General features: G+C 37.8%; 1 protein-coding gene across 3 annotated transcripts in view; it reads right to left on the bottom strand.

Moving 5' to 3' along the window:
* Nucleotides 1-26,786, bottom strand: part of CD36 (CD36 molecule (CD36 blood group)) — a 38,560-nt gene extending 11,774 nt beyond the window's left edge. Inside the window, exons 1-6 of one of the 3 annotated variants that reach the window (XM_074169122.1) lie at nt 26,656-26,786; nt 13,810-14,046; nt 5,352-5,512; nt 3,187-3,331; nt 281-460; nt 40-131 (exon numbers count right to left, since the gene is read on the bottom strand). In XM_074169122.1, coding sequence (XP_074025223.1) covers nt 40-131; nt 281-460; nt 3,187-3,331; nt 5,352-5,512; nt 13,810-13,929 — 698 coding nt within the window. In that variant the 5' untranslated portion in view covers nt 13,930-14,046; nt 26,656-26,786. Of the gene's footprint in view, nt 1-39; nt 132-280; nt 461-3,186; nt 3,332-5,351; nt 5,513-13,809; nt 14,047-17,953; nt 18,194-25,502; nt 25,860-26,655 lie in introns of those variants that run through there. The other 2 variants (XM_074169120.1, XM_074169119.1) reach the window with 2 other exon arrangements.
* Nucleotides 26,787-27,131: the final 345 nt, after the last annotated feature.

Genomic DNA, 27,131 nt, shown 5'->3' with positions numbered 1-27,131 from the left:
AAAATATGTATGATCTTTAATTATACAATGCTGTGATACCTTTTGTTTTTATAGCTTTCAATTATTGCTGTTTTTTTAATATCATCTGCCCCAGTATAGACGTTGTAAAGTCCATCCAATGTCTCATTATACTGTAACAGACACAAGAAGAAGGAATAACAGTTAGAAGTACTGAACTAGACTGTAGTATTGTCAGATTCTTCTTCCTCACAGCAGCTGTCTTAATTTTTACTCACAGAATGATAACTGAAGGCTTTGCCTCCTCATTGGTTTCACTTACCGGGTAGAACACTCCCACAACTGGGTCCAAGGGGAAGGGGATCTTGTTTAAGAAGGGATCTTTGTATCCCCACAGCAATTCTTTCACTGTTCTGTTCTGCAGCATCTGTGACTTAGAAGCTTTAATCCAAGTGTTTAAAAGTAGTTGCATAAAGCTACTTGGATACACAGCAGGTGCAGCCTACAAGAGCAATACAATTAATGTTTAGCATAAAATTCTGCATGTTCTTTTTATTGAGAACTTATCTTTATCTTTTGACCTCAAGAAAGCTGGTTTCTAGAGTTGCAGCTCAATGTAAATTAAGTTTTTACTTAAAACTGACACTCCTTAACAAAACAATTACTGGACATAACCTACACAAAAGCAGATAATTTGTCTTTACTGCTTGCATGAGTTCACTAGATCATCCCTAATCACAGAATCACAGAACAGCTGAGGTTGGAAGGGACCTCTGAAAGACATCTGGTCCAACCTCCCTGCTCAAGCAGGACCAGCAAGAGCCAGTTGCCCAGGGCCATGGCCAGACAGCTTTTTAAGATCTCCAAGTAATAATCTCAAACCCCCATCTGTATAACATGGGTCGTACCACTTCTGGTTTTCTACCTCTTTTCTGTCATCTCCATATGTCACATACTTCAGATTCACTCACACTATAAACATCAAAGTAAATATGTACAAGCCTTGTTACTTATTGGCTTACATAAGTGGTTTAGATTTGCTGTTAAGCTAGCATCAGAACAACTGTATCCTGCATAAACTGGCCAAGTGCTCAGTCTCCATTATTTCATTACTTAGAAAGAATACATAATTGCAACAAAAAAGTCCTTCTTTCTGAACAGCTTTAATTCTAAATAATGGATATAATTTTCTAATTCAATGAAGAATAATGTAGCTTTACCAGCAGTAATTGTAATGAACATTCCCAGAGGCATAAACACAAAGTCGAGTCCCTAGGCACTGAGTAGCTTGTGGAAAGCAAACAGAAATTATCTATGTTGAAGCAGGAAAATTGTAACAATTTTCATAAGTAAATCTGTGTAAAAACAAATCATTCTCTTAGAGCAAGCACTCAGGCCTTCAGTAGACCATCTCTTTGTACTCAGTGCTATGGGGATAGTGATGGAAGAGTCTCTTTTCCTCTCATTTTCTGCCCTCCTCCACCCCATGAATCTTCCACTCTTGTCTGAACTTGAACACAGAGCAAGCAGAAAGCACGGATATGACAAGAATATGAGATAGAGGAGATATGGGTTGAATCCCCTCAGGGTTAAGAGAGTGTGAAAAACATCTGTCTGAATTCCTTGTGAGTATTTTGATCAAGATTACAATATAAACAGTGGGCTCTACTGGATTGAAGTCAGTGCTGTCAAACGAGACACGCAGAGCCTCTCTGGGAATTTGGGCTTACAACAGTTCATTTCTGAACAGCAAAATGGGGCTTGGATCCTCTGTGCCCATCTCCCCTGACTTGACTGCTTCCAGGCATGTGTCGATGCTTAGACTCAGAAAGAGCTACTTGGTCCAGAATGTGGGATCCGAGCAGTGTTAGTTAACACTGTGGCATGAAAGACTGAGTACAGGAAACAAGAACAGCTTTCCAAACCAGAGATGCTGGTCTAAATTAGGACACAGGCAGAATATCTCTGGTCTGAATAAGGTAATTTGCCTTTATTTATCAAGTCTTTTCTCCCTAGAGAATAAAATGCTCAGGTGGACTTCATCACAATATTCCAGTACTTAAAGGGTGGTTAGAAATTTCCTTTTCTCTTCACAAGAGAGTCTCTTTCTTCACAAAGAGCAACACGGAGAAGACAAGGGGCAATGGGTACAAGTTGCACCAGGAAAGGTTTTATTTTGATAGAAGAAATAAATTTTTTACAGTGAGAACAGTCAATCACTGGAATGGCATAGGGTCCCCATCGCTGGAGGTTTTCAAGGTACAATTGGACACTTCTAGAAAAATCTTATGTAGGCTCCCTTTCTCAGAAAAGATTGGATCAGATGATCCTTTGAGGTCACTTCCAACATGCTCTCTTCTATGATTTTGTGATTGATTCTATGATTCTATATTGTGTTAATACCAAGTATCTCTTCACTCTGCCCCTAGCACCCACCCTATCACAGTGATCCTGAACACTCACACATGGACCCCACAGAGTTAGTGCAAGACAATCAGGCAGCACAACGAGGGCTGAGTATAAATATGAAAACTGTAAACATCAGTCAAGGGCAAACATTCTCAGCCTGTGACAATGCAAAAACACCTGGACTGAAAAGCCTCTAGCACTGCCCTAGGTGAGGACCCCTGTGCTTTTCTTTGAAGAACTAAGGTAGGACAGGAGAGGTCAGGGGAGGCCATTGCAGTGCTGCTGAGGGGCACCATGCGGAGAAAGCAGCTGGGGCAGTGAGATCATGCATACACTGAGCATGAGATTTAATACAGCCTCCCCTGCAAAACAGAACTGAGGACATTATGGAAAGGGTACAGTAAATCCAATTTATACTGTTCATGCTGTACCTTGCACAGAAAGTGAATACATCCTCAAACTCTTGATTCATCCCCACACTAAAATTGACTAGGAGGATGCTTTTTGATACATCCCATCCAAACTCATGACTTTGTTTCTACTGACAGGAACAAGTCAATTTTCATTTAGCATTAAGATTACCATGGGAATATAAAGAAACCTCAATATATATGCAACATGACCTCAGATTTTAATTATTTCTTTTTTAAAACAGTAATACAACTATCCTCAGGATAGCTGACACTCATGTCATCTGAGTTCATAGAGAGGAAACCTATCCTGTGGCAGTTTCAGTATTACTAAAGCTAACTTCTTCCCAGTTTCCTCCAGTGTCTCCACATTTGAATGTGGAACTTATGGTCTTGTTTCTTTACTTACAACAACAGCAAGGTTGAGGCACGTGATGGTATCATTTTCTGTCCCAACAGACATATCAGGTTCAAAACGAGCAATGTTAGGCAACATGTAGGATATTGTGCCATCAGAGTTTTCCGTGACATTCTCTTTGGGTAAATATCGCACCCTTGAAATACAAAATAAAAGAATAGAATATTTTTAACATTTGATTTTCGAGACAATGCATAACCATGCCTGACAGAAGTTTTCTGAAAAGTTGATGAATATTTTTGTAGGTGAACATTGAACATTTTATAACCACTGAAAGAATTCTAAACTTTTCATGTGAATATATGTAAAAATTCCATTTTCTGTAAAATATTTTTCTTTTGGAAATATTTCCCTAGTGCCTAATAGAATTTTTTTCTTGGTACTAAAATGAAAACAAATATTTCTTTTTTAGTTTTATTTCAATAATGGACCTTGTATCTTTTATATTTTGTTTTAAATTAATTATATTTTGTCACATTTTTTTCTAAGCTTTCTCATGGTTGCATGTAATTAGAAGGGGATGACTCAGAATCATTAATAAACACTCTTAAATTTTGATTTGGTAGGTCTGTGTTACAACAAAATAGATTGTAGGTTAAACCCGTAAGTCAGTTTGATAACATTTCATACGCATGTGGAGATTCATAAACAGTCTTTCAGCTCCGCTGAGATTCTCATAAGCCTCTCAAGCACATCCTGTCAGCGGATCACTAAGGTACAAATCTCTGAGCTGTTGCAGCTCTAGTTTTAGCTCAACTCCTCAAGTCCCCATCCTCTTGCTAACCCCTCTGTGGGGGCAGCATCCACCAGGCATCACAACATCCTGTGCTGTGGGTCCACAAAGCTTATCCCAGCTCCATCCCAGAAGGAATCTTCAGGGTACTCCATAAGATCTTCCAATCTGACCAAAAGGCTCAGAGAACATTTCCCCAGGGTACACACATAGCCAGTGCAGGCAGGCCTTGCCCTAAAAGCAGACGGATCTTGGTTTCCCAAGATTGGTTAGTGTGCATGCCATTTTAATTAATAGCCTAATGTGCAGAGTACTTCCCTGAAAGTTTGGAGGTTTGTTTTCTAATTAATATTACTTCTAACTGGAAGCAAAAGACTTAAGGTTTCCCATTTCCCAACAGAATCCCAGGGACTGTTGCATTTTCAAGGCCAAGGAAGAGAGAGAGAGACCCAATGTCATAGTCATTCAGGTAGACCCAATATCCCAGGTGAGGATGACTGCAGCAGTAAGAAGAGCAATAGTCATCATTTCTTACATAGTCTCATCTAGGCTTCTGGCAGAGATTTGTTTCTGAGAAAATAGGATTCCTGTTTAACCTTTTCTTACATCTTTCCAGGTACATTATGAGCCAAGGTATTCCAATGAGAAATAAATAACCTTTTTGGCATCAAAGCTCCTCAGTTTTAGATGCTGCAGCAGTCCAAAACTATCTTACAAATACAATATCCATCTCCAAAACGGAAGAAAGAAATATCTTATTATTTTAGGAAAGCAATTTCATAACAAGGGTGTCAGTGATATCTGGGCATTGGGCGTGATGACTCAGGAAGCATCAACTAATCCTATGTCAACATCATATTTAAAATTATGCAAACAATTAAAAGCTTCCCGGAATGGGGATGAACTGCTGCGTCTAGGCCCCAGCTAGTACATTCAGAAAAAGGAATGCTTTTCAGAGGAAAAATTTTAAAAGGAAAAGACATAGATTAAAAATGAGGAGCAAAGAAACAAAACACATTATTAAAATAAATATGAGTGGTACATGGGTGATAAAATAATCTCTTGGGTTTAGAGCATCTGGCATGTTTTATTCTATGTAAAAAGTTGTTAAACACTGAGCAGCAACAAATACAACGTGTCTGTGTGGTGGTGTGGCAAACACCTTGCTGACAAGCAATTGTTTTTCACAAGAGCAAACAGCTTCACACTCAATTACCTATTTCTATATGCATTTTCCCAATGTGAGATCCAAACAGGAAGTGTTTGCAATTGTTGTGTGTAGCTGCAATTTAGGCATTTTTGTCAAGCATGACTAAAATACAACACTGGAATTTTAAAAATAAATTTTAACTCAGCAGAGCTTTCCCTAACTTTAGCAAAAATTCTGATATGACATGTCACATATTCAGGGGGCTTTGCTTACCTGTATGTGTATGGTCCTCTTTGTTCAAGTTTTGGAGGTGCTCCTTCGTCTAATACCTCTGAAGGATTTTGCACGTGGAAAACCCAAAATTGCCTGTAAACTGAACTTCCTGGCACAAGCCAATTTTCAAAAGCAATGGTACCCTTTGCAATGATAGCTTCCTAAAAGGACAAAAATCAAGGCTAAAGTTAACCACAAAAAAAATTAATGACAAGCTGCATTTCCTTTCCAGATGATTGTAGATGTCCAAATAAACAGAAATTTAAAAAGCTATTTTATCATCAGTATGAGGCATATAGCACACATTTTTTGCCAACATTTGAAGGCAACCTGTCATTCCTGCTCAGTGACAGCAAAAGTGAGTCCCCCTAAAGCAAGTGACCACAAAGCTGATGTAATTGCCATTGTAGTCAGCGGCAAAACTTTCCTACTGCTGTGGTCAGGCCTTAGTTTGCAATTACTTGCCAAATCCACTGATTATTTGGAAAAAGAAAATCTTTGAATGACTAAATGATACCCAGCAGTTTTTAGAATCCATAAACTACTTTTCATACATTTGTAAAAATGCAGGGAAGGAAACAAGAGTTATCTCTGAGCATTACTCAGGCACTAAGTAATTTTGCACCCAGAGAAAGCAAATAGTGTTCTTGCAGGACTGTTTTTTGTCAGAAAACTCTTGTCACCAAAACTGAGATTTTCTAAGAAATATTTCTGGTTTTGATAACATTTTGTTAGGAAAGTTTCCCAGATCTAGGGAATGAGGGCAAAATATGGCTATAAGGACAAGACAGGACATCAGGAACCTCTCTAGAGTAACCAACAGCTTTGTGTCTGTGGCACTCAGCTGTAATATGGTAAATGTCTGTTCAGTACTTGGGACTGTACAGTCAGAAGAGTTTGAATGTATTGTCAGGGAAGTGCCTGCTTTACTGGTCTACATCAGGCCTTTTTCTCTATGATTTTCCCAAAGCCCTGGGATAATGTAGCTATTTCTCTTGGTGGTAAAAATTCAGAAAAGTTTTTCTATAAGAAGAAAAATCTAGGCTGCCTGGCTCCAACTTATAAAATTATTTTTTATTAGAGTGGTGCAATATTAATGAGTTAATTTGCACAGCTCATAGAGTTCCAGGAATTAAACAGCTGGAACCCCTCCAGATAGCAAGAAAAGACATTTTATATTACAAGTTGCTAGTTTTTCTTTCTAACTTAAGTTTCTGCCTCTAGAGTTTGCTTAGCAAGCACTATCCAAAAAAAGGGAAAGATACTACCAATTAAGAACCACTGCAGTTAGAAATTAATACCATGTCTTGGAGAACTCGTAACACAGTCAGGGCTTTGTCTGTGGAAAGCCTGTTTGTATGGTGGAGTTGCAGATGCCTTGCTGGTAGTGCAAAGCACAGGGCTTGCTGTCTGAATATCTGCTATAATTTACATGCATTTGTGTGAGAGGGGAAGGAAACCTTGGGGCAGCAAATGTGTTACCAGCTTGAGGTCTTGACTCAGACCCAACAGCTGTAATTCTCTTCAGCCTTGTTTTGCAAATCTCAGGAGGCCAAAGGCTTTACCACACCTGTGATCCAGTGTGAGGTGGACGACCTCCTTGGTGAAGACAGAAAAGCTTACATGATTTGGAAATCACCTTTGCAGTTTCCACAGAGAATTGCTCAAAGGATCTGGGAGAAGCAGACTGATATAAAGAAAGGTACAACTCAGTTTGCTCAGAGTTTGCTCTGCCTGTGATCTGCACTCAGCGGAGTCCTGGGATGGGGGTAGATGCCAGGATTTGAACTCCTGCCTCTGTGTAACTGGGGTAGGGAAATGGCTATGGATTCCTGGCAACTATATTGTTAAGAGGACAAACTAATCTCTCTAGAAGTCAACAATGCACAGGCACAGAGGTGAACAGAGAAGTTTCAACTTTGTGAGAGTAGATTTTAAAGCAGTGTTACTTACTTCTTAGAAGTTTTTCCTTCCATCCATTCCTCCCTCCCCTTATAACCCTTTGCTAGGGGTTATAAAAGTCCAGAAGGATATGCTAACTCCCCCGCCACTGCAGAGTTTGTGCAGAGTGCCTGAGCCATAGGACCTCTCCCCCCATCCTGCAGAGACATAGAAATAGTCCCCAGCCTGCCTCCAGCTTTAGACATTTTGGGCACTTTGAAAAATGTTTGTTCTGCAATGATCACATCTTATGACTTTGCTGACTTGGAAGAATATAAGGAACGTACCTCCTCACAGCCTTCTCCATGGAAATGATTTTATTTTTTCCAAAGGGTGGATCTTTGCCTCTAATCCTCTCTCTGCTATTGCGGGGAAAGCTAAGAGTGTGCAGGACTTCATACCAGCTTTTTAGTACAACAAGGACAACTTTCCATGTAAGCTGAGACTGTAGGCTATGTGACCAACCTTTCCATGTACTTTCTGTACTGCCCCTTAATGCACTTTATGATGTACTTCCTTATCAATCTAGAACAAATTTACTGTCCACCTAAAGAGGTGAGGTGGCTCTCCTTTATTTCTCATGCAAGCATAAGTACTACATCCATATAATACCCCTAGGTAATGCCAACAGAGAAAAATTATTTCGGGCATTGTATGAAGAAGACCCTGGGACCTAAGTACATGGGTCACCAGGTCACAACGAGTTACTGTGTGGATTTGCAGCCCACCATTTACTCTGTGCTAATGCAACCGTAGGCACTCCTGGGGGGTGCTTCAAGGGGACAGCTCTTCCAACCTGACAGTGCTGCAGCCCAAGGAGCAAGTTGGCTCCCACAGCCCCCGGTATCTGATCCATGTGCCTCCCCCCTTCTCTGTGCCAGCTCTCACTCCTCAGGTAGCTGTTTCTCCATGCTGGACTCTGGACTGGAGGAAGAATATTTCCTTTTTTTTTTTTTTTTTTTTTTTTTCTGGATTACCTTTCTACCAGTCAGCCACTTGGCTCAGTGATGTGGGTAGGGGGAAGGATCAGATAAGAGTTAAAACAAGGGAAACAGCAGGACAAAAGAGAGAGGGGGAGGAAGGGAGCAAGATCATTATTTTTGGTGGCATTCAGCCATTATTGTTAATAACATTTCTCCCACAAAGAAGATGCATATGATTCTCTGTCACATAGTTCAAAAGTGCAAATGGTGGGTTAAAGCAGAAGAAAATCTAGAGCGCTGTCTTTATTCATGTCTTCATTTAATAAAACTAATATCCTCACATCAGCAAGCCCTGGGGTTTTGGCTGTCTGATCACTGGTGAGGCCAGCCCTAAATATTATCCCTCTCTATGGCTGGTCACTTGCATATTCCTCAAGTAACACTGCCATGTTTTGTGATATTATGAAAGGTATGGTAATTTGGGAAACTACTAGTTTGCAATTGATAATATGAATCACTTCTCAACTCCCTAGTCAACCTACATCAGCTCTAATATCTTATGCAATAGTTAGCTGTTGTTAGCAAAAGTAGCTATACAAAATGTAATTGTTGCATAGTCAAGTTCGTCTCATGACCTAACTGTGCAAGACTGAGTGAAATCAATGGCAACTTTAACCCCTTTTGCTTCTGACACAATCTTCCCCCCCACTTGTGATGGGTCAACTGGCAATACATAAATTCAAGAAAAGCTGAGCAGTCAACAGTACAAACCCGCTGTACTTTGTTGCTTTACCCTAAATTCAACCAGCATGATTACTGATGAAGAAATACAAAATGTAAGACAAAAGTGGCTGTCTTGACAAAGGAGCTGGACAGACGGACAACCGAGGCCATTTTCTGGGAACTGAGAGGTGTCATGAATACTTTAGGCTGTAACAAAATTGTTACTAGTTTATGTGTTGGATGTGTTGGGCTGCATGTGTAAGATAGAGGAAACAAAAAATACCATTCTGTAAAACTGAATAAGCTAAGTTCCAGGAAAGCAAATAATCTTTTATTTTGCAGCTGAAAGTACAAATAGCCATTTATTGTTTTAAAGTGATGATTATTATCTTGTTATTGGCCTTTCTATTCAGGCTTTTTTGGATCAAAATGTTTAGTCCTTTTTCAGTCCTTGATCATAAAAAATTATGGAAGCCAATCAAGTTTATCTTTGGTAATGCTGGAATATGTGTGATTAGATCACTTATGCTCTGCTGAGAGCCAGAAGTTGCTTTAGCTTCATTTGTTTAGATAAAGAAGTACCATACGAAAATCACAAACACAATTTTAAATTAGAAGTGTTTCCTATGCCTCCGGTAGCTAAGGAAATACAATCTGGTCAATGACAGATAACAGGTATGTAGAGACGCAGATGGCTAAACATAATAGTACCTAAAATTGATAGCTTGATTTCTAAAAATAGCAGAGACTAACCCCGAGGACTCTACAGAAAAAGCGCAGCACTGAGGTATTGTGGCAAATCATACACCATTCTATATTATCAATGCATCAGGAATTCAATATATTAAGTAACACTATATGGCTACTGTTAACCTTCTGAGCTCACGTGCTTTGGTAGAAAGCAAAAGCTCTTAGAGATGTGGTGATAAAGATCTTTCTGGCAAATGAATCAGCTACCAACGGGTTTGAGTGGTTAGACCTAGCTGGAAAAAAAAGCTGATCAAGTAAAAACAGTAAGTTTTATCATAACTGAAATGGTAGGAAATTTTGCCTAGACAAATAATATTGTTTTAAGGGAGGGAAAGGCAGAAAATAGTAATTGAGCCATGTCAAATTATCTCCTTCCAACAATATCAGATGCAAGCTTTCTGATTTGTTGTTTTGAATTCACCTTTCATTTTGATTTTTTTTTAATGTTAGACATGGTGTCTGATAATAATGAGAATAGACATGATAATATGCAACTGAAATGTGTGCAGTCAGTTAAAAAAGTATGTTTTGATAGTCACAAACAAAATATTTTTGTAAAGAGCTCTGAAACTTTCATGTTTCACTCCTAACGTACCAAGGAGAGTTTTCTAAACCCCTAAGGCCTTCATGGAAAGGCATCTCTCCCCTCTGGATAGATTCAGTGCTGGAGGAAACTAGGATTTTTGCCCTTTGGTACTGAAATCAAAGACACATTTTAAGGGGCAAGTCTCCTTTCCCTGAATAGTATCAGAGCTGAAATATCTCTGCACTAATCTAATTCAGTGGATCGCTGCCAAGATACTGCTGCTGGTGGTGTCATTTTGAGTGTGCTCTTCAAGTAACTGTTTCCAAAAAGATTCAGAAAATGTATATAATGTTGAAATTCTTTAAAACCCTGCCCCCCACTAGAGGCAGGAGTAAAAAAAGATGTGAGAGAGGTAAAGCAGTCTGGGGTTAGAAAACAGCAATGTGTTTTGTGTTGAAGCACAGATGTATGTTAATAACTGGAACCCATGAAGATTACATGGACTTTGGGCTGTCCACCCATGGACTGTTCATGGGTGGAGAAGAGCACCAGCCTGCAAGGAGATAACAGCCTATACCCTGAGAGTCTCTGTTAAATTTCTAAGGGCACCTGAGATTGTCTATATGCTTGCAAATGCTGTCTCTTTGCTGCAAAAACAGTATGCAGCCTTACAGCAAAACATATCCTGCAGTGTTTACTCAGGCTAATCTCTCAATGACTGCAATAAAGGAGATCTGAGGCTGGTAGGGCTTGATAAGCTGCAAGGATGTGTGCTTAAGGGAAGCATGCTCAGGCTTCTACTGCTAGCAGAACAAGAACAGTAAGAACTACTGATTGCATTGAATTTTGAAATCAAAGTTGTCCCTATTTATTGGGAGACGCTAAGAAGCTCAACTGGACTTGCTTGAGAGTAAATTGATGATAATGTGATTTGACTAAATCTTGATAACAACTTAATTTATGAAAATTTGACTTGTTATATTATGAAGTGTCCTAAAACTATTCATTCAGGAGAAAAACATTTATCCAACATTTGTTTCTCTAATCCAGCAATAATATTTTATAGCAAAAATAATTCCCCCTAGAAATATAGACTTAGTTTTACTTTGTCACTGTTAACTTGTACAAAGAACTGGGATTTACTCTGGGATAGGATAGGCAGAGGAACAAGTAGGCGTCTTTTTTCAAGCTTTGGACTGTGCAGAATTTAAGACACAATTTTGCTTATAATGACGATATCTGAAACAGTTTTTCCCTTTTATTAGAAATATGTCATTTTGACATTTGTTTTCACCAAGTGGGTGAGGAACCCAAGTTCAGACTTTGCCTCATATGAGTCCAAATGGAAATAGAAATGCTTACAGGCCATATCCGAGAGAACATCTCACTCAGGTTTTTGACTGTCCTAGAGTCTCTATTCTTGAGAAATTCAAAATGAAGTTGTCATTGAAACTGATCTGTTTCTACCAAACATTTCCTAAAAAAATGACATTTCCAAAAGTAAAAGATTTCAGAAAAAAATTTATTTTCAGTATGCTCTGCTCAGCAGACCTGCTTCCTTTGTAGTCAGCTCTATATTTATCTTAAATACAACTGCAGTGAATAACAAATATTTGTTCTTCTTATAGCCCTTTCATCAACACTGGTAAATCAGAATTACTTAGACTCGAGTCCTTCTTGACCATCTGCTGAACTGATGTCATATTTCAGTTGTTGCACCTTGACATATCTTTTCTGAAAAGGAATAATCTTAATTGTCTGAGAGTATCATGGTCTCATTAAAGAGTCAGTGTGATAAATAGGAAAAAAATAATCTAGCATGACTTGTGATAAGGAAAAACCCCATCCATTTCCTTAAATAAATAAAGCCTCTACAAATTTACTCTTTTCTGCTCTATATAAATACTGGTACAAATTTTCCTTTTTGTATATATCAAACAAGCTGCCTTGAAATAGGTACAAGCATTTGAAACATGATCACAGTGCAGAAAATTATATAGAGATTGAGGAAAAAATTACTCTGTCTAATACTTTAGCACTAAGAATTCATGCAGGTATAATTTCTTATGTAGACATTAGCAAATCATGCTGTGTAACTGGTTCATTATTAAAAATAAGCAGATGAGCACATAACTGCTAATATGTGTAATTTGCTTTGAAAATACTTAATGGCATAAGACAACACTGAATTAACTCAAAGTAAATATTTAAAGTAAGGAGATATACACTTTTAAAACTATGTGCTTTCTAGAAAACCTGCCATTTCTTCAATATGTCAATCAATTAAAATTATTTGCAAATATAGAGAGTATGACTGTTTTTGTAAAATGTTGCAAGGTGAGTGAGATATAATCTAGTGAGAATTATTTTTTTATTTTGCATAGATTTGAAAATTTCATGAAAAATACAATAAGAATTGGAAAATTTAGGTTTTCCCTGAGTTTGCTGACAAAATTAAAATGTTACATAGAAGTGATTTTTTTCAATTTTTTTAAAAAACTGATGGGAGGATCTAGATAGGGCCTTAATAGACAGTTTAACATTTCCTGACAGTTCATATATCCACCTTCTCAATTGACATCAACAGCTGTTGAGTTAAAGGCAGTCTTCCGGAAGGGCCTTTGAATAAGTATCTCCAAGATCTCCACAGTCTTCAGCACCACATCAGATCTTTAGGAGGACTAACCATCAGCCAAAGACCTTAAGGCTTCCAGATTTTTAACTGTAGGAGAGCCCACCTTGTCTGCAGTGACCCCAAGGAGACTCCATGGTGGACACCCCAGGGCTTCCATGGTCTTTCATTCCAGATTATGCCATGATTTAGACCTTCAGTTATATACCTTTTTCACCAAAGATTTAACAAATTAATTTTCAATTTTTCTTTAAAGACAAAACGAGATTTTAAAAAACTAAAATCATCTAAAAATAAGGTGGAAAAAATTCCATCTGCCAGGTCTACAACACTCTACTTCAATTGTTCTTCACACTCCTTGATTCAAGGACATGTGAAGATACAATCAGATCCTGTAGTCTTGTGGAGCACATTGGCTTGGATCATATAGTCACAGATGTGAGCTAAATGCATGTAAGTGTAGGATTAGATTCTGAATCAGAATTTTGTTTAGATTATTTGCACATAATGTAAACATTACATAAATATAAGCGCATGGAGTCAGTACCAAAACAAGAAAAAAATACAGAAAAATAAGTAAGTGGATCACCATGGAGAAAAAAAATAAAGAAAGTAGAAACAAACATCATTAAAATAAAAACAAAAAATGCTTACTTTAAATTACATTACTGAAAACACATCTTGAAAACAATATTTTGGCTTCTCATGTGCAGCATGAAAGACAGCAAGCAAGCAATGAAACGTGGTAATATAATTAATATATTAAAAAATATTGCTGCAGCATCTCTTCCCAAGGAAGTCTGGATTGCTTATCTTACAAAAACTAGGTTTAATAAAGAAAAGAAAAGGAAAAAAGGAGAAACAGAACACAAGATTTAGAAACAACAATTTTAGAAGTAACACCTATTCAATAACCACAAACCATATATATTGAAAAAAAAAAAAAAAAGAAAAAACTTGTACCTTTTTTATTGCTTTGCCTATAAGGTGATCTCCAACCGGTATCAGCACGCCTCCGAAGATAGCCAGCACAGCACCAACGATGGCCCCAGTGAGAAGCCCACAATTTCTGTTACAGCCCATTCCTCTCCTTTGTCAGTGTGCAGACAAACAATGTAAAAATTTCCTTGCTGGAAGGCTTGATGGTTTTTCCTCACTTCTTGGTCCCAGTGGACTCACTGATCTTCCTGAGAGGAGCTGCTAATATAAGGAGAGAGTGAACAAAAATCACATTCCAAAGCTCAAAGTACAAAGTGCGTGATGTGAAGCAGGTAGGAAGATAACACATCAAAAGCAGCCAGTCAGTGGCAACCAGTGCCAAAAAAAGAGTTGCATATACTTTAGGCAAGCTTTTTTTTTTTTTTTTTTTTTGGCTCTGTTGCATTAGGGCAAACTGACATAATTACATTCAGCTCACACTCTTCATGAGGTAAGCACCTTCTCTAAAATCTCTCTGTGCCAAAGGAGGAGGTTATAGTGCTCTGCTTTTTTCACAGCCTGCAATGCCCATGGCTCCCACTTCAGGCAAAACCAGGACTTTACACCACTAGTTTGAGCTACTCAGGCTGTTTCTGCGCTATGCCAGTAAGGAAGTCCTCAAGGTCCACCAGCACCTTGGTGGAAATGGTAGCCTCTCATGCGAGGCACCTGTGAGAAGTCTGTCTCTCCAGATTTCTGTCAGTCCACAGTCTACTACTGAAGGGATAAAACTTTGTTTCAGCAACTTCATGACAAAGGCATGGCTGGATTTTCCTTTTAGAGGTGCATTCTTACCATCACCTAGTTTCATCAATCCCAACTGCCTTACAGAAAGGCAAACTTCTTCAAGTGAGTCTAGATTTTGATCATTGAAAGATATAATACCTTATATTTCAAGATCATTCAGTCTCAAAAAAAAAAAAAGTCTGCAACTACTCATTGGAAAATAACAGTTGCTGGTAATATGTGCTAACTTATCTTAAGGTCTGGCCCCTAGATAAAGGTGTTGTAACGAAAAACAGAATACTGGTTCCGAGAGACATGGTAAAACATAAGCTCCCAGTGATATTTTTTCTTATTTGTTACTGTTTATGAATAACTGAGACAAAGAGCTGCCTAATTTGCAATTTAGTCTTGCTCAGGAATTAATTACATCCACAGAATTTGCAAGGTTGTTATTTGGTCTAGGCCTCCAGCTAACAGAAAACCTGCTGGTTTCTATTTTAGATGTCATTGTCCATATCCTTTTTATTCTTACCAGTTTCTGTTTGTTAACATGTTGTGATCATCTCTAAAATAAATTTTAAAGCAGCTATTAGTTGCAGAGTTAATTACGCATTCAAGGCCAAACACAGAGAGCAAAGGAAAACAGAAAGATAGAGTGGAAGGACAACCCAACCTGAATTCCCCTTTTACTCATGAGGATTAAAGGTCTAAAAATCTTCACGAATTTCTAAATAGTAAATCAGGTGTAGGAATAGTACGTGTTTTGCTCTCATAAATGCAGTTATGAGGTCCTTTTATGAAAAAATAGATACATACAGCACACACTGACATGTAAGGTACCGTGGGCAGTAGGCTAATGATGTGTTCTCCCCTGTCCTACCAAACTCACAATTATATCATGTCCATACCTGAGCCCAGAATTCTCCTTTCATCTGCATTGGAAACCCACCTTTGGCCTGCTCTTGCACCAGCAGCAGTTTATGGCTCCCTTGCCATTAACGATGGACTATTTCTGTACATTTGAGCTTGTTTGGTATTTTTATCATTTCTCCTTAGATACTTGCAAGCAGATTGACCAAAAGACTACTTGCAGCCTCAGAAAAATAATTGTCAGCCACCTGCCGCCAGATCATTACTTGTGGTTCCCACATCAAAACTTTACCCTTTGATGCTTTACCTGCACATACAAGGGACCAAGAAAGAAACCAGATTTGGCTGAAGTTCTTGATTTTCACTAGGGACTGAGAAGAGTCTCTTTACAGCTGTAAACCTGGCTTTTCTGCTGGAGGAGGTACACCTTATTTGAACCACAGGTTGGCTTAGTTGCTTTCCTCTCTACCAGCTCATTACTCTGTGCCTTAACCTAGAACACCAGTAGAAACTCATCAAATGGGTAACATTAAGAAACAAAAAAAATCAATTTTCCCAAACTTTTAATGCAACTTGTTGCACTTTTCACAAAGATAACTGAAAGATGACTTGACTGAATTATAAAAACGCCAAGTTACTAAAGGCTCTTTGATATAGTGGATGGATGCATAATGACTGCTGGCAAACCTCAAAGTCAAGTTGGAAATTCATTCTGAAGAACTTTTAAGTGAAAGTCACTAGGACCAACTCTCCTATCTTTGTAGATATGTTCAGATCAGGATCTTTAGTGTGGCAAAACAAGAACTGTAATACAGCTGTGCAACTCATTGGATAAGTGATGTGGCTATTTAAAAATCTGACTGCTGTTACACATTGTAGCAAATCTAAGGAGAAGCAGATATTCTCAACGAAATCAAATTATGAAAAGTACATATTTCAAGTTGATATTTTTTTCCCCAATGCTATCTATTCTAATAGATTTTTTTAAAAAAATGTGAAAATACACATTTTAAAATTTAAAATGGAAATTATCTCTTCCAGAAGTGTTTAAAGAGGGCTTTTAGACATTTTATTCTTGGCTTACACATTGAAGCTTTTCAAATTCAACAGAAATACATTTCCATCTAAGTCTGTACGAGGTGTTCCAATGGATTTTTGGTGTGTTAGGTAGACTAAGTATCTCTCATAAGCACTGGCAATAAACAGCTAGAAAGCGACTGGCTGCTAATAACTTGTGTCTATTCCAAGCTTTTGCCAATTGTAAAATATTCACCTTTCTCCCACCAAACACAATGCAATAGCAGTCTAGACATACCTCAATTTATGCAATTCAAATTATTTATTGCACAACTGCGATGGACACTCACAACATAACACTCAATTTCACATAGAAGTCAACAAGCTATTCTCATCTATCACAACTGAATGTAAAATATGAAAATATAAAATATTAATTAGAAATTTCCAGTAAGAATGCAGTTGTGTCTGGGAACCCATATTCAAGCAAAAATTATTTACCTTAAGCAAAATAGACAGTACCATAACAAAATTACATATTGTCTATGAGACTACAGTATAATTTAAACTTAGATTTGACTACAGGATTTGTAAGAACTTTCACCCCATTCTAGAGTGTTGCATATGTACTTTTTAATATTGTTTCAAATGTCCTTACTAGAATATTGACAATGGAAATGGTCCATCCAAATCTCTGAAAAGTTATATTTACAAGCAACTGAATAGGAGGAAAGATGCAAAGTGTTACTAAACTTTTTCTTCCCTACTTAATTTATAATCCTGTACATGACAGTTTAAAGCAAGCCCTTATAAAAATCAAATAATAATATCTGTTCTTCTTAATGATTTCTCCAACTCTAATAGTAATTCTTAAACATTGCTTGATATGGAATTACTTTAATTCTGTCAAATAATCAGATTTACTGCCCCAAATGAGAGCAACTACGTGGGGAAGAGGCAGTATAGTTAAAATTAAAATGGGTTTTGAAAATGCCTATTAAGAGTTACAGCCCAAAACACAATTATGTTTCTTTAGACATAATTACAGTTTCTCCAAGGTCAGATGTGGGATTAAAAATCCTGAAATTATTAAGACATATATTTGCAAGGAAGAGGTTATTTCTGCTTTTTTTTTTAATCTTTGACATACTTTGAAATTATAGTTTTGAGCTTTTAATCTGCAATAGCAAATGTTACAAATATAACTTTTAAAAGATGGATTTCTTATAAATCCACATGACTCCACAACTGTAGTTTCAAGTATATTAAATATCAAAAGACAGACTGCAAATGGAAAAGCCAGCAATACTGAACATAAGATACCATTGTTAACATAGTAATGAAGCATTTCACTAATACATGTAAAATTTCACTGTTTCTTGCAAACAGCTTTGAAAAATCTTGCCATTTTATTTTCTATTACAAATAGATATTTTCAAGAGCTTTCCGCCAACTGATTTTAAAAGTATTTCTGAGGAAAACCCTCTGATTTTAAACGTTGTATCATATGACTCACCTTGAATAAGGGCAACTGACTTTTCAGCTGAAGGTACAAGTACTTAATACATGACTTGCATCAAGTTACGAGAAGACAAGCAGCTAAATCTCCCCACCAAGCACATACCCTCTAAACTCCGAGGGAGTGTTTATATATTCCAAGAGACGTCAGTTCCCTCTTTATCTTTTTGCCAGAAGAAAAAGTTAAGTTGTATTGGTGCTGGGGTGGAGGGGGGAACGTTATTTTTGCAGTGTGACTAAAAGCCACTACCTACATCTCGTGGTAATATACTTAGCAGCTGCAATCTTTGTCAAATTTTGATCCAAGTGAGTCAAAGGTCAAGGAGACAAAAGGGTAACTTACTTATTTGGTTCCTGGTCACTTCTCTAATATCCATTTGCTTTAAAACTGCTCATATTAACAAGTTATAACTAACCAGTTCCTACATCTCCTTAAAGAATATTTTCAAATCTTCTTTGCTATGCCCTGCTGTACAAATAAACCCTTACTACTGCAGTCATTCTCTGTCAAAATACAGCTTAATCATCATGATAGTATATTTTCAAGTAATAAAAATCAGGAAATGTCAGAATATTTTTTAAAGAGATTTTATTTCCCACATTGGATTACAACATTTCCTCATAAAGTGCTAAGGCTCTTCCTCTTTTACTACACGTTCAATGAACTTCATCCCAGAAGCTTCTTTATTTTAATGTATCTAAAAATCAGTTATTTTTATGCTGACATCTGTGCAGACCAAAGTGTCACCACTGCACAGTGTCTACTAAAAATTAGCAATAATGAGTTTGTCAAGCTTCTGCACAAATGTGTTTTAAATACCTCCTCGTCCCAGGTGAATTAAATGAATGGATTGCTTTAAAAGATTATTCTGGCAGCAGAAGCACAAGGAAGTAATTTATATTTGGCTTATTTGCTTATAAGAGAGAAATTATTCCTAAAAATAGATTCTTACATCCAGATGTTCAGGGTACAGCACAGAATAGTTTGTGATCCACATGTTTAGTATTTGCTACGTGTTTTGACTGATTGTTCATTGTTCTGTTTTTGATATCGCCCTATTTGAAAGTTAAGCCTTTGTGGAAGAAGCCTCCTTCTTTTAATCTACTGCTAAGTAAATCTAAGGTGGATGAAGATTAATGAATTTGAGGTTTTATCTCCTACTGGTAAAAGCAAGAGTGAAAGTGAGCCTGGTCCTTTGAAAGCGACCTGCAGCAACCTGTCTTTGTACAAGGCTCACTGTCAGGGAAAGCTGGTGACCCTGAATCACCCCAGTTTCACATCCTTGAAAAGTGGAGTAAATTTGCTTTCCTCTATTCTCTAATTAAAGAATGGAGTTTAACTCCTGAAAGAAGCAGTCCTCCACACTATGGTTCCCATGCACTACTTCTGTGAATATCATTAATAATTATTTATATTGGACATCTCTTTGTATGATGCTCTTGTTCAGGATGCTCCAGCTTTCCTCTCAGGCTGCACTGCCTTCTTCACTGCTCATTTGTCTCTTCTAAAAGGAAGAAATTCCAGTTACTCGCACCTGCCCATGGAGGTGTTCCCTACTATGCTCATTTTCTCCATTTGTGTCGTATGGGATTCAGTGTGCATCACTCGTAAGGGAGGAAAATATCTACTGCTAGGTTTTTTTTGGAATACTAAATGCACCAAAGCAAATGCAATGAAGCTTAGTTTTCAACATATACATGCTGAATTGTATCAGCTGATTTTGTGACTTATGGCATCCTATTATTGTCCTATACAAGCAAAATCTTTTCTAGCAGGCAGTGCTTGGCAGTGAAATGAGGACTTCCAGGTTCAACTGCATAAGCCAGCTAAAAGTATTTGAAGCTAAGAGAGTTGTGCACTTTCGGATATCAGCGATTTCTGTTTCTTAAATAAATAATAAATTTAAAAAAAAAAAAAACAAAAACAAACAACAACAACAACCCCAAACCATAAGTACTTAATGGTCCTTTTATGTTCTCTGGCTTCATATCAGAGTTCAGAGGTTATAGGGGAGAAAATACAGAGCGATGACAGAAAAAGCAAAAAATTATGTACTTCAGTGGAGTCCCCAGTGGTGCAACAGCAGGCAAACTACCCCACAAGGAGAAACTGTTGAGACAGACAAATAGTGCAAATGACACTCACATGCTTGATGAAGACACAGAAAACCGCAGGAAGCAGGAAAAGACAAATGCAGTTGTTAACACCAAATGAAATCCACTCACACTTCATGGAAAAAACATACTACTGAGAAGAAAATACTGAAGAGATAAGTGTGATTCCTAGCTTTTCTAGATGCCTCATAGCAGGACCTTTTGGAAATCACTTTCTTTGGGATGCTTTCTAAACACAGAGGGCACAAAGGAGGAGAGTTATCATCTTTCTATATGCCCTAAGATTCCTAAACACTCAATGCCCTCCCTTTTTTTTTTTACGTTAAGATCCCTTCCATCAGGGGATGACATAGCTTTATGGTACATATAATTTGAATTTTGAGGATGCCCACATAAACGTTCTCATGTTCCTGTGGGAATTCTCTGATGTACAGTACAGCACAGCACGATCTTATGCTCCCATGTCTCCAGAGTCATGGTACTCACAGTGTTTCTTCACCTGCCTATTATAAGACTTGTCAAAACCACTCTTAACATTAATCCCTTGTCAGATGTGGAGATGTTAGCAGATGTTACCTGAGGTTAGCAAGAAAATTAGACAACTCCAGGAAACTCCTGTCTCTACTTTTAAAAAGAAATCTAAAACAACCTTCTAGTTGTTAGGCAAAGTGCCAAGCCCTAGGGTAGAAGATGAGGTTAATGTTTTCAGCATTCAAAACATGATTTTCTATAATCTTTTGGGTAATCTATTTTGAAATAAAGGTGTGAGGAATTATATTTGCCTCATTGCTATGGTAACTAAAATCACAGATTTATTGTTTATTGGGCTTATTCTATTAGCATCATCTTACATGGCTTCTATACACCCTGCCCAAAATCCTGTTGCTACCACTCAGTGGTCCTCTGGCTTCTCCAGTTATTAAGCCCCACAAAAATGGTTGTATCTTGCTCAGTAGAGAAAAATTTAAAGTATTCAAAAAAACCACAAAAAATAAGAACATGTGCCTCTTGTCCCCAAACAAGCTCTTTCTGATTCATCACATTCATGTTCACTCATGTGCACTTAGTTCAACTGAGGAGGAGAACAATGAAGATGAATCATCAAGAGAAGAAAATGTGTAATATGTCACCAGCTGGATGAGACTTCTGCCCCTCCACCTGTTTTGGAGATACCAGGAGGTGTTCCTTCATAGGGAGTGAAATTTCATATTCATGAAAGGTAGTGTGATGAAAATCTTCTGTGTATCACGCCATCACATAATACATAAGAAGCAGCACATGAGCTATCCACCCAGACCAGCCTCAACAATTTACTTCACTCCTATTGTATTAGAGGCTCCCCTAGAGTGAACACGGCCTATCTTCAAGTATTGCCTATAGTGGACTTTAATATATAGCACTCAAATTATAGAAGTAATAAAATAGAAGTAATATTTTTTTTTTCCTAAATTATATATTCACCGTCTCTGTCCCAGCTACCCTCACTGTGACTACTATTTTGTACCACCTTTCCAAAAGGTCATTTTCCAAAAGCCCGGGGATAGAACAGAGTTACATGGCAGGAATAGTCACCTCACTTTAAAAGAAGGAAGCATCAAGATACTTCAGTTGTTTCAGTTTTGCTTTCAATATTTTTCTCTAAAGTCCTAAAAGAAACAAAAGACATAGTTTCACAGCAATAATTCTTTTCTTGTCTAAAGTTAATTATAAATTTTGTTGCAAATAACTTTATCCAGGTAAAAAGCCGGCATCTGGCCTAAGGAAGATTAATTTGTTTCCTCTCCTCTCATTGGAGAGGTATGAGCACATCCACAGACTCATCCCATCTACTTTAAGTGCTTATCTGCAGCAAGGATGTACCATATCCTTCAGAGGTATTGATGTCTCTCCTTTAATTGCAGAGGATCTAAATGTCTTGCCTAAATTAGACATCTAAATTTTAGAAGGTTAATGTTAGAACAATTCCACTCAAACTCTCAAAAAGGTCTTTCACTTCCTCCCCTTCTCAGTGCACCATACCAACAATACGAGGACAGCTATACAAGGTTCTGCTAAGTGCAAACAAGTTGTGAAGCAAGAATAAAATACACTGAGAAAACTTCAAAATATTTACCACATGACATTAATAGAAAGTTTGGCCAAAGATTGCAGAAATGGTGTAGCATTTTTTTGGCCACTTCACATCACGGACTTTTACTGCAGGTGTGCTGGCCTTCAAGACTTTCTAGCGTATGCCCTGAGGCATACTCCAACCACCAAGAGCAAGCAGTCTTCAGCCCCCTGAAAAAAGATCTTCCCAGTCATGCATTAATACCTGATTTCTTTCCACAAGAACTTGGAAAACTCATTCCAAACTGCCATGTAGCTCCTTCGTTACCCACTAAAGATTCCCAGATGTAGTATTCCCAGCTCTGTGAAGTGTTAGGACCTAAGGTGCCATCCCTTGTGATTCTCAATGGGTTCTGATGATACGGAAAACATCCTAAAATACCATTGGCTAAAGCCAACTTGGCAGCAGTACAGTGGAAACAGCGTGATATCTTTGGTTCCTGCAAGTGATGAGTTTCTCTGTCAAATTGTAACTAGGTTCTTTAAGGGAAAAATGGGTGATGGAAGACCCAGCAGCTGCTTTGGTCCATTTTTTTCCCCAGAAATATTAATTCTGATCTCTTCTTCACTGACTGATGCATGCATAAACTACTGCCTTTCCCAGTCCTCTCAATAATTTAAAAAATTATTTTGAAGTGATTTTAGCTGGAGAAACAGGTGAAGAAAGCACAAGAGGGGCAGGGATAGAGCGGATTTTGATTCTTCCACTCCTGTGGGTTCATGTGAGAGTCACACAGAACGTAGATAGGAAGGAACTTCGTAGAACTGAACCCAATACAGAAACTGTAATATAATAACTCAGGCTTCTGTGTGAGTCTGAAGCAGCTAAGAGCTATAAAAATCTGTTACCTAAAGGGCTGGGTCAGTCTATTAATGCTAGAGATGTTTCTCACTGAAACCTAAGGAGGGCACAGAGAGGGGGCTTCTATGGTAGGGGAGAAAAATTTTGAAAGTAGACATCTTTTGATAGTCAAGAGAAATTTAATAAAGCTTGCTTCTACTTGGATATATTCCATTTCTTGCAAAACTCTTCTCCTTGGCTTAGAAGTCACAGAATAATGGAGTAATTCAAAACTCCTTCACTGGTGCAATACCTGGTTGAGAAATAGTCACCATAGTGAATCATCCCAGACAATGGGAATGGCTTTGGTGAATGACTCAGTAGTCCTTACGTTAGCTTTTACCTACCAGCTACACTATAATTTTGTCGGTGTAATAATTAAGAACAGCATACATACAGGTGATTTTTCCAATTAATGACAAGGTAAGTTTAAGGTCAACTTTTTGGTGATTTCTCAAGAGATGGAGGCCTGTCAAATAATTGACATCCTTTTCTTTCAGTTTATATGTTCCAGACCTGAAGATGTGTCCTTGGTCTGAGCAACATGCAGAAGATTATCTCCACGACTGTTTGTCACCTCAAACACAAGGCATTAAAGACAAACCATGAGCCTACTGCCAGAGAAAAAAAGCCTGCTCTTCATCAGGCCAACACAAGAAGAAAGCTTTACTTAACCAACCCCATGCTCCCAGCATCACTTTGAGAAACAGAATCGGCGGTTGGGGCAGTGAAAACAGGAGATCCAGGCCTCTGCCAGCGAGACATATGTTTTCTACCAAAAGTAAGTGCAACATAGAAAATCATCTGGAGAATTAATACAGGCCAAGGCCCTTCCCAATTAAGCTTACTCCCTCGAAGGGAAATCTCAGAGACTACAGCAGTGGCAGCAGCACGGAGATAATGGAAAGACTCTCAGAAAAACAGTTTGTCCCCTGCAGCTGGCAGCAGAGGTACAGGCTGTGGGAGTCTTCCAGGGTGAGGAAGCAATACTCAGACGGTTTAGAGAAAATGTGAGCTGCCACAGAGTTTTCACCTTTTCTAGCCTTTCTCTATGGATATGGCGAGCTAGGCTTTATTTAAACTATTTTATTATAAAAAACTTTATTATAGAAATTGTCCCATGCTTTTTCTCTTCTTTATTCTACTTGCTAATGCACTACTCTTGTGTGTGTGACAAAAAAAGGTATTTTTCCCTTTTTAGTATTTTTCTTGAGAAGATATTTAATCACTACAATGAAAGTCTAAAACATAGATAATGCACACACACAAAATCCCAACTGAAAAATAAAATCACCCTTGCCACAAGAGATACCTTGGCAGCAGCTGAGGTAAATTCGTGTAGTATTATTGCATATTAGGAAACGTTAACAACTATGAAGAACAGAGTAGTAGAAAAAAGTAGTAGTGGTGATTTCTGTGCACTAGAAGTGAATGAAGCAGGCAACTAATAGACACCCTGAACTTCTCAGATTATGTCATTTTCTGATGCTAAGATATGGCATTATTCTTTCAAATGAAATCATGTTACAGAAATATGCATATAACTATCAGTTACACAAAAAGTAGTTCCAAAATTTAATTATTTAACTGAAGAAACCTACATTTCTGACCATTTTCCTGGTTTGGTCAATTATATAAGTGCTTCTGAAGTGCCTTTTGAGGACAGAAAAAAATCCCCAAAACTACACAACTACAGACTACACATTTTTTATGAATAGGACATTTTTGCCAAGTAAAAAATAATAAATCACGGAGCTAATATAATAGTTGTTGTAACCATCATTAAAGAGAATCAAATCACTAAAATACCACAAGGTATTAGTATTTACGTGACTATGCTATACCTGTTGACTTGATCTCAGGAATTACATTTCAAAATTAATTTAAGATATGTTACAACAGCATCTTTACTGGACATGAATTATAATTTTAAATATACACAAAAATGCACACGTATGCCTTTTTCCCATAATCAGTAATTACTATAGTATTTTCAGATGGTCATTTATAACACATTTATAAAACATGCATTTTATGATCAGCCATACACTTGATATTTCTCTTCATTCATATTTATTTTTTATAATAATTGTATATAATCCTTGATATGGTTGACCTTTATATGTAAGATAACGATTCACAAATTACTAAACTTATGTTACAGTTTTAAATGTGACTATATTAATTTTAAATTGAAATTTTCAGTGAAATATTAGCAATATATTAATTATCAAGATATTAATATTCAAGTGAAATAATTTTATTATCAGTATATCTACTTTTTCTAAATTTTAGTAAATAGGCTCTTAGAATTATAAAGAAGAAATATAGCCTGAAGGGCATCTGTCTTTGCTTTTAATAATTCTAGCATGTAAGAGCATTTTGCTGGCAATAGGATGCAATAGCGTGCTCACAAGAAATGAATACAATGTCCAACCGCGTGCTGAGAAACTGTATTTAGTTCAGGAGCAGGGTCACATACCTGTGTGGAGGGAGAGCTGCTCTCACTACTCTTGCTACCAGGAACTGGAGGGCTGCAGAAGAGCCTGCTAAGTTAGCTCCTTATTCACAGAAAAGTCAAGTTGCTGTAGCAACCCTGTAGCAACCCTGGCTGCCCAGTGCCCTACGAGTCAGTGGATCTTTCGTCAGCCACAAAGAGAAATAGAAAGTTGCAGAGACCCTTTAAACTCCTTGATAGCTAAACTGTCTCGAGTGATAAGGAATTATAAGACAAAGATAATATTCTTTTACACTTTGCTCTTCGTAAGAAAGTCGAGCTCAAAGAAATCCTTTCAACGCCAGCCTCTGCTTCTCATCTCCTTACCCTCTGCAATAGCCTGGCACTTGGAGGGAATGTATCAGGTCCCTGTTGCCAATCCAGAACAAGCCTAATTGACCTCGCTCTTTGCATAAAATCTTTGCCAACATAGTCTAAGCCCAGTTAATCCTCACAACACGCTGCAAATCAGGTAAGGAGTTTAATACTAGAGAGAACCCATCTGGGCTTATACATATTTACATAAAGCACAGAGACAGGTCAGAATGAGGAATCACAGCTGTTCAAATTCATGGGACTCTTTCTAGTGATTTCTACAGGCTTTGGTTCATAATTTTGTTGTCTAAACGAACATCTGAGTCAAGTGACAGTGCTATTACTTCCTCTACCTGTCCTTTGGGATCCTTGCTATATTCCTTTGATCACAGCAGTGATGAAATGTTTAAAGTGCTTTTTAAAAACAATTAAACTATTAAAGTTTTAAGCACTGTATTAATTTTTTTAGTTGAACAGCAGATTGAGGTACCTCCTTCTAGACAGTTACAGCAAATAGGAACAGTGAGCAGCCTGTCTGCAAAGGCCCTTCATAATTAAGATAAAAGCTGTCCCAGAGCATTAACAGGACCCTGAGGTGAGTCAGTATGACAGGAGCTAGAAAGCTATGTCCCACATTTACTAAATCAAGAGACATCCCATGGCACAAGACTCTTTGCCTGGCTTTCTATGAAGTTTCTCCTTCTCTAAAGTTAGTTAGAAAATAAAGCTACAAGGGAAAGGAAGGAAACAAAAATATTCCTGAAATTTCCATTAATCTGGATATTTTCTGACCTATCCTCTTATATAAATGCTGTTGTTCTACCTTTGGTCTTCTTGGAGTCCCGTTGATTGCTTCCTGTGTGGCTTTCGCAGCTGCAGCCTCCAGCTTGTTGCCAGACTTCCCTTCTGCCTTCTTTTCTACATGTGCTTCCTCTTACTCCTGTTTCCTTCCCCAAGAATCTCCTCTAACTCCAGCTCTCTGTATATCTCTCCCACCTTCCACCCTATTATCTCAGCAGTCACTCCTCCACCAAACATCTCCTCCCGTCTGTCTCCTCCCCCATTGGACTATCCTCCTGTTTTTTTCCCAACTTCCAGAATTTACAGCTTTCCACCCATTCTGTCACTGTGTCCTGCCATTAACATTTATGTTTCCCCAAATCTTCCATGATACTTTATTCTTTCTTCTCCTACTTCCCTTCTTCTCCCTCTGCCTGAAGTCCTGGTATACAACCTCACACTATCAGTTAATCAAAAAGCTGCTTGCAACTGAAAGCCAGTGCTCTTTGGTACTCAGAT

Source organism: Numenius arquata, chromosome 2 (assembly GCF_964106895.1).
Source record: "Numenius arquata chromosome 2, bNumArq3.hap1.1, whole genome shotgun sequence".
NCBI classification, from domain to species: Eukaryota; Metazoa; Chordata; class Aves; order Charadriiformes; family Scolopacidae; genus Numenius; species Numenius arquata.
Note: the sequence above shows the minus strand (reverse complement) of the source record. Positions and strands in the feature narration are given on the sequence as shown.